Raw genomic sequence first — 7,257 nt, 5'->3', positions numbered from 1 at the left:
ACACCTTTTAAGTGTCACATCTTATATCACTAACGAAAGATAACATTCTTTAATCAAAGCCGTAAAACAGATATTTGTGAATTATTGAAGGCGGCTGTAAAGAATAAAATGATGAATATTGACTTGATTTAGGCCTGAATTATTGTAATTAAACCAGAATCTGCCTTATACCATTTCGCTAAAACAGTTAAAATATGTTTCCTATCTTCCATGGATTATAACAAGAGTCCAGGCAAAATTGATATGTAAAATATAACTTAATGTGAAAACAGGAAGAACAATATATGTACATATAGCTGTCTCAGTAGCTGACTTCTGTAACATTGATCGCTAGAAAACAAAGAAAATCCATCTGACATTATTCATGATCTTATGCAACATTAGGGGAAGAACAATAAGGAACAGGGATCAACAATAAGCTTTCTTTCCTAGCTACCGTCACACCAAAGGCCTCAGTCATGTCTAGATCTTCAGGATTCATCCCATTTGGGAGCTTCCAGTCAAAATGGTACAACATTTGGGCAAGGGGCAGCTCAATATTTGGTAGCGCAAACGTTATGCCTGGACATATTCTCCTCCCGGCACCAAATGGTATGTATTCAAAATTCAACCCTCTGAAATCAATTGAACTGTTAAGAAATCTCTCAGGATAAAATGTCTCAGGTTCACTCCAGTATCTGGGATCTCTTCCAATTGCCCACGCGTTAACTATGACTCTAGTCTTCACCGGTATCTCATATCCGTTAAGTTTACAACTCTCTCTGCTTTCTCTTGGAAGTAAAAGAGGTGCAGAAGGGTGCAGCCTCAGGGTTTCTTTGACTACTAATTTCAAGTACTTCAATTCATGAATTCCAGCTTCATCGACATTTCCTTTTCCATCAAAGACTCGTCTTACCTCAGCTTGTGCCTCTTTCATTACCCTTGGGTTTCTCAGCATTTCTGCCATTGCCCAGTCTACAGTTGTGGATGAAGTTTCACTGCCAGCACTAAAAATATCCTGAAAGCCAAATAATAATCATTGGTATAGATACAGTCTATTAAGCACATATTCATACATAAAATATATACTAACCCATATAACTGCTTTGATATTACTGTCACTTAAGGGAAATTCAAGTTCCCCATCACGCTGGATTCTCAAAAGAACATCAACTAAATCTTCCTTTTCTTCTCCTTGGCCAGTTTTTGAAGTCACCCTTCTCTCTTTATGCTCATTCAAGATTTCTTCAAGGATCTTATCACTCTTCCGATGAAGCTTTTCAAGCTTCATTCTCGTTCCACTAATCACCTGAAGTGCTTTAATCGAAGGGTACAAATCAGCAATGGAGAAACCTGCAGCTGCCTTTATGGCTTCCAGTACGCATGATATGAAACCTTCTTCATCTTTGCATTTGTTTCCAAAAGCTGCCCTGGCTGTCATGCCATAAGTAAATTTGAAAATTTTCTCACTAAGATTGAACACTGGTCCTGCACTAGAATGTATGGCTTTGATGAGATTTGAGACCTCCTCTTCCCTGATTGATCGCAGTGATTGGACTCGTTTTGCACTTAACAGTTTTATGGTTGCGATTTTTCGCAACTGTCTCCAATAATTTCCATATGGTGCAAGAGCAATATCAGTATAGTCATAACTTACCAACTTGGTAGAAATCAGAAAGGGTCTGTCAGCAAAGGTGATGTCATGGGTTTTCATAGCTTCTTGGGCAATCTCTGGAGAAGAAACAATAATGTTAGAAACTTCACCTAGCTGGAGGTGCATCAAGGGTCCATGTTTCTTGGCCAAGTCTCTGAGGCAGTGATGGGGTAGTGAACCAACTAGCTGGTGCAAGTTTCCTATCAGAGGTAGTTTCCTGGGCCCTGGAGGCATCTTTGAGCTTGAGTTGCAGGCTCTTGGTCCCTTTATTATTTTGATTGCCATGAACAAGAAAAGGATGAAGATAAACATCAGGGTGAAAGAGGGAAATTGAAGCTCCATGAAAATGAGGAAGACAAGCACCGAATTTGATGGAACACTCAAATGAAAATCACAGTTTTAATCGAGTGTAAAGTTTTACTACAATCATCTGAACATAATTAATTGTTTTTTTTGTTGACAAAATCGAGATATTCCTAGGACTTTTCTTATTACTAATTTAGGAAATAGGAATACAAAATCCATTTGCCTTTCTCTTATATGACATGACTCTTCACCTTCAGGTTTTGGATTTTTGTTGGATGACATAAGTTCAGCATCACACTAAATTTGTCTGATTACTAAATTTCCCTGTATGTGACCCGGATCAATTCTGATCGTAAATTTTTTCCTTTGATGGTGACTGCATCTGCTTACTTATTCTATAATCTATCACTCAAAGATTTGAATCTCCGTATGTACGTTCAGATTGGTTGATACTCTGCAATTGGGCAATAAGAAATAATGGTTGGTTGGTAAGTTTAGAGATGATTTACAGAAAAAGATCATGACCAAGTTCTAAAAATGGGTCTGAAAGTCATTTTCTTTTGACTTATTGGGGCAGCGAATATGATTAAGTTGACAAATTTTCGAGCTGATGAAGATTTTATCGATACCGTAGAAGTTAGAACCAGTACGATTTTGGATAATTAGTTACTTGCCGTCGTGAAATTGTGGCCTTCTATAAGGCATTCATTATCCCCTTGGGAAGTACTTCCAGTCTGATTGTTTACAGTGATTGCGCTAGAAACAGCTCAATATTAGCCCAGCCCAACATTATGCAGTGTATGCCAAAAGTTTGCCCGAGGACAGCAGTAAGCAAGGGGAGCCCGCCTTTATTGACTCATGACCAGTAGTAAACAAACTTTTGAGCAAACTAATTAACCAATAATAGCTTTCACATGCATTTGCCTTTTGTCTTATATGCGATATGACAATTGAGGTTTTGGATTTTGTTTGGTGACTTCAAGATCACTTGATCGGGGACCAATTTGAAGGTCTTATGGTCCATGGACTTCATCGAGTATTCTCACAATGTAAAACTTCACTAGGATTTTGTTGAGTGTTTTAGCGAATTAATTATTATGTTGACAAAGTTTCAAGTTTACTGAGATCTTATTGCTTTCACGTTTGTGGTGTTGGGTTGGCCTGAACTAGGCCCTCGATTGCCCGCTATAAGCGATGCCTAATCCCTTGGGAACTTCCGATGATCCAATCCAACTTTTACAATTAATAAAGGGAGTGAACGACTTTTTCCACCCAAATAATAATTTAATGACATTTTTCTACTTACAGTCTTTTAAGGTACCATTATACTATTGAATTTTATATTCTGTTTCCGATTCTTACATCGTTATGACTCCACATCACCACCATTCTCTTTCCTGATCATTACTCACAAAAACCTCTCAAACCTATTCTTGTTGACCTTGCCAATCATTAGCAATCGAGTAATTAGAGTTTGCACAACCATCCCTTCCAAGTTAAATTCCTATCAATTCCAACTATTAGAATCCAATTTTTTACCACCAAAAGACTCATTTGCCTCATTTCTTCAAAAGTCTCAACAGTTTGAACTGAATTTATTCTATATTTGTCTCTAGAATATAAATTTAAATAATAAAATAATATTTTAAAAGCTAATAGAGCTAGAGACATAGCTCAGTATTAGCAAGCGCATACGAAATGTGGAAGAAATGTGTTAATGTATGCCAAATCGATGCGAAAAACAGCAAACGGTGGACAGAAAATCAGGAGCTTAAGCTCCATAAAGGAGATTTGTCCTCGCTTTGTCTCACTAGCTTCCAATCAAACTGTTGCCCAAAAATGTTTTCCTTTTGGTGGATAGCCCACCTTTGTTGACTGATCAATAGTAAAACAAAAACTTTACCAAATTAAGTGGCGTTTCGTTGAACTTTTTACTAATTAAAAGAGTTTTTATATTGTCAAAAGTTTTTGTTTTTGTTTTTTGTTTTTTGTTTTTTTTTTTTTTCAGCGGTTATAAAAAAGTTAATTGAATGATAAAAATATTCAATACCCCTAACTTATAATCGAGATATATATAAGCAATAAAAGGACTTGTTTTCCATTATTATATTTACTAATTTAGCTAAACACCTCTCATAATAAAAGTTTAAAAATTAACTAAAGTACCGCAGTCAGCAACCACCACTAGCTACCGCCACTGCTTCAACGGTCACCAGCACTGGAACGACGCACGACCAGTCAGATCTGGCCAGTATGCACCGATCTGACTTTTTTCGGCCAGATCTACTATGGAACTAGCTAGAACCAACTAGATCTATGGCGATTTGGCCATTTCTAGTCAAATCCACGGTGGATTTGGTTAGAATTTGGTTAGAAAAGGCTAGATCGGTACACGCTCAGTCAGATCCTATCAATCATGTGTCTTTCTAGCGATTGTCGGCTATGTCCGGTGGTCGGCAATGGCTTGAGTGGGTGGGGGTGTAACAACTTTTCAGCATTTTATCCAACTCTGATATGATTTTAAAATATTATACCAAACACATTCTCAGAATCCTATCCTATTCAATTTAATTCAGCGCAACTCAACTTGAAATAGTTGTTCAAAATAACATATTTCAAATGATGTTCCAAACAAGCCCTTTATTATTTTTTTTGATAACAAATTTGTGTTGTTTAGTTGCAACTTAGAAAAGCTTATGATGATTAAATAAGTTGTTTTTCCTCTGTTTAGAGAAGTCCATAATTTCAAGGTTTTAAAACCCGGCCAGTGGTGCCAGTCCCAAGTTGATAGATTGAACTGGTTTGACCGGCGGGTCAAACCGGTGACGTCAACATGTAAAATAGTTTGAAATCCAACAAAAACACCCCTAAAATTTTATGAGTCTCTTTAGGTTTGAAATCCTGCAAAAACACCCCAAATTACACTGTCGACATCAACAACCCAGGCCAAATAGGGCCCGTCTCCTAAGCATAATTAATTAATAGACATTAATAATTTTTAGAGCATGACATAACTTGAAACTAATTTATGTAAAACTGAAAAACTGAAAGAGAGAAATTGAAAAATGCGTGAACTTTTCTCTTATTAACTTCACAGAGAGATACATTTGTTTATATACAAAGAGAGAGAGAAGACTGACGCTGAGAGTAAACCCAGCTCAGTTATAAACTAAAGAGTAAAGTTTTTCTTCTCAAAACGACGCCGTTCTTTCTTTTGTGGAGTTGCAGTTTTACGAAACTGCCTTCTTTTCAGTCTTTAGCACTAATGAATTGAGGGGCATTATTGACCATGAAGACATAGTCTGAGAGCCTTTTATTTATCAGACAGGCTTATTACAGACTATCTTTTTCTATGACATTCTCGAGAAACTTTCGGGACTTGGTCGATCGATCTTCATTATTTTTCTATTCAACAGACATAGGATTATAAGCAACAGGAATCAAAATCAGATCTTCTTTTCTTCTTATAGACATGCCCATTGCCTCAGTCATGTCCAGGTCTTCAGTCTTCATTCCATCCGGAAGTTTCCAATCAAAATGGTACAACAATTGTGCCAATGGCAGGTGAAGATTTGCTAGTGCAAAAGTTATGCCTGGACACATCCTCCTTCCTCCGCCAAATGGGAGAAACTCAAAATCTGTCCCTCTGAAATCTACAGAATTGTTGAGAAATCTCTCAGGGTAAAATTTCTCAGGATCGCTCCAGTACCTGGGATCTCTTGCAATTGCCCATGCGTTGATAATCACTCTAGTCTTTTCAGGTATCTTGTACCCATTAATCTCACAAGTCTCCTTGCTTTCTCTTGGAACTAAAAGAGGTGCTGGAGGATGTAGCCTCAGGGTTTCTTTGACAACTAAATGTAAATATTTTAACTCATGAACATCTCTTTCATCAACATTTCCTTTCCTTTTAAACACCCGTCTTACCTCAGCTTGTGCCTCTTTCATCACCCTTGGGTTTTTCATCATTTCTGTCATTGCCCACGTTATCGTTGCTGATGATGACTCACTCCCACCACTGAAAACATCCTGAAAAACGATTCATAATCAATATTAGTAAAGTAGCTCCATGTACTCATTGTAAATCAGAAAGTAACCACATACTTACCCAGATAACTCCTTTGATGTTGTTGTCAGTTATTGGAAATTCAAGGTCACTATCCTGCTGGATTTTCAATAGAATATCAACTAGATCTTCTCCTGCTTCTGCTTGGCCAACTTTTGTTGTCAATTTCTTTCTCTCTTTATGCTCATTCAGGATCTTCTGTAGTATCATATCTGTTTCTCGTTGCAGCTTCTCAACTTTAGGCCTAATTCCAGTGATAAATTGAAGTGCTTTAATCGAAGGGTAATAATCAGCTAGAGCAAAACCTGATATCAGCTTTGAAGTTTCTGGCATTATCGCTATGAATTTTTCCTGGTCCTTGCTTTTCTTACCGAAGGCGGCCCTGGCTGTGATGCCATATATCAATGAGAAAATTTTTACTGTAAGATTGATCGGCGATCCTTCATGTGAAGATAATGATTTGATGAGATTTAACACCTCTTCTTCCCTAATCCATCTGAATGATTGGACACGGCTTAAACTTAAGAGCTCCATAGTGCAAATTTTTCGTAGTTGTCTCCAATAATTGCCATAAGGTGCAAAGGCGATATCTTTACAGCCATAACTCAGGATTTTGATAGCAAGAACAATAGACCTGTAAGAGAAATTGACGTCATGGGTTTTCAGAGCCTCCCTGGCCATTTCTGGAGAAGAAATGATGACAGATGAAACTTCACCAAGCTGTAAGTGCATCAACGGTCCATATTTCTTGGCTAACATGGTCAAGGAGTGATGAGGTTGTGAGCCAATTAGCTGGTGCATGTTTCCTATGAGGGGTAGTTTCCATGGCCCCGGAGGCTTCTTCGAGGTTGGCGTTTCAGGTTCTGCTCGTTTCAGGAATTTGAATAAGGCGAAAAGGAATAGAAGGAAGGTTGAAACAAGGGTGCAGGATTGAAATTGAGGCTCCATGACTACAAGGGACTTACACCATTCCATATATAGCCCTATTTATGAAACAAACTGAAGCTCTTAAAGCAACTTTCGGAGAAACTGAAGCTCCATGGTGCGACTATCCAATAAAACAAAGATACATATTGTTTTTCATTAATAAAAACATTAAAATTAACTTAACTTACTGATTTCAAGACTATTTTTTTTCCTTTAAACAAAATCTTGATATATATTTTTATTTTTTTAAATTGTTGAGATAATTATTTATGAAAAATACTTCCTCTTTACGGATAAAACTTGACCGATATCATTCAACAAGGTT

General features: G+C 37.3%; 1 protein-coding gene across 1 annotated transcript; it reads right to left on the bottom strand.

The window, feature by feature from the left end:
• Positions 1–224: 224 nt before the first annotated feature.
• LOC116136695 lies at positions 225–6,965 on the bottom strand. The gene is made up of 4 exons (XM_031422367.1): positions 6,048–6,965; positions 5,348–5,968; positions 1,073–2,029; positions 225–997 (listed from the first exon to the last, which is right to left on the bottom strand). The coding sequence occupies exons 1-4, from the start codon at positions 6,951–6,953 to the stop codon at positions 371–373; spliced, it is 3,111 nt and encodes a 1,036-aa protein (XP_031278227.1). The 5' UTR covers positions 6,954–6,965; the 3' UTR covers positions 225–370.
• Positions 6,966–7,257: the final 292 nt, after the last annotated feature.

Source organism: Pistacia vera, unplaced genomic scaffold, assembly GCF_008641045.1.
Source record: "Pistacia vera cultivar Batoury unplaced genomic scaffold, PisVer_v2 Contig318, whole genome shotgun sequence".
In the NCBI taxonomy this organism is placed as follows: domain Eukaryota; kingdom Viridiplantae; phylum Streptophyta; class Magnoliopsida; order Sapindales; family Anacardiaceae; genus Pistacia; species Pistacia vera.
The sequence above is the reverse complement of the archived record's forward strand: the minus strand, read 5'-3'. Positions and strand labels throughout refer to the sequence as shown.

What these genes read in the sequence shown, in the direction of transcription:
- LOC116136695 (XM_031422367.1), bottom strand. Translation starts at nt 6,953, where the DNA reads ATGGAGCCTCAATTTCAATCCTGCACCCTTGTTTCAACCTTCCTTCTA. An exon ending in ATAATCCTATGTCTGTTGAA is followed by an intron (nt 2,030 to 5,347) that starts TAGAAAAATAAT and finishes CTCGATTAAAAC; the next exon opens with TGTGATTTTCATTTGAGTGT. An exon ending in ATATCAAAGCAGTTATATGG is followed by an intron (nt 998 to 1,072) that starts GTTAGTATATAT and finishes TTTGGCTTTCAG; the next exon opens with GATATTTTTAGTGCTGGCAG.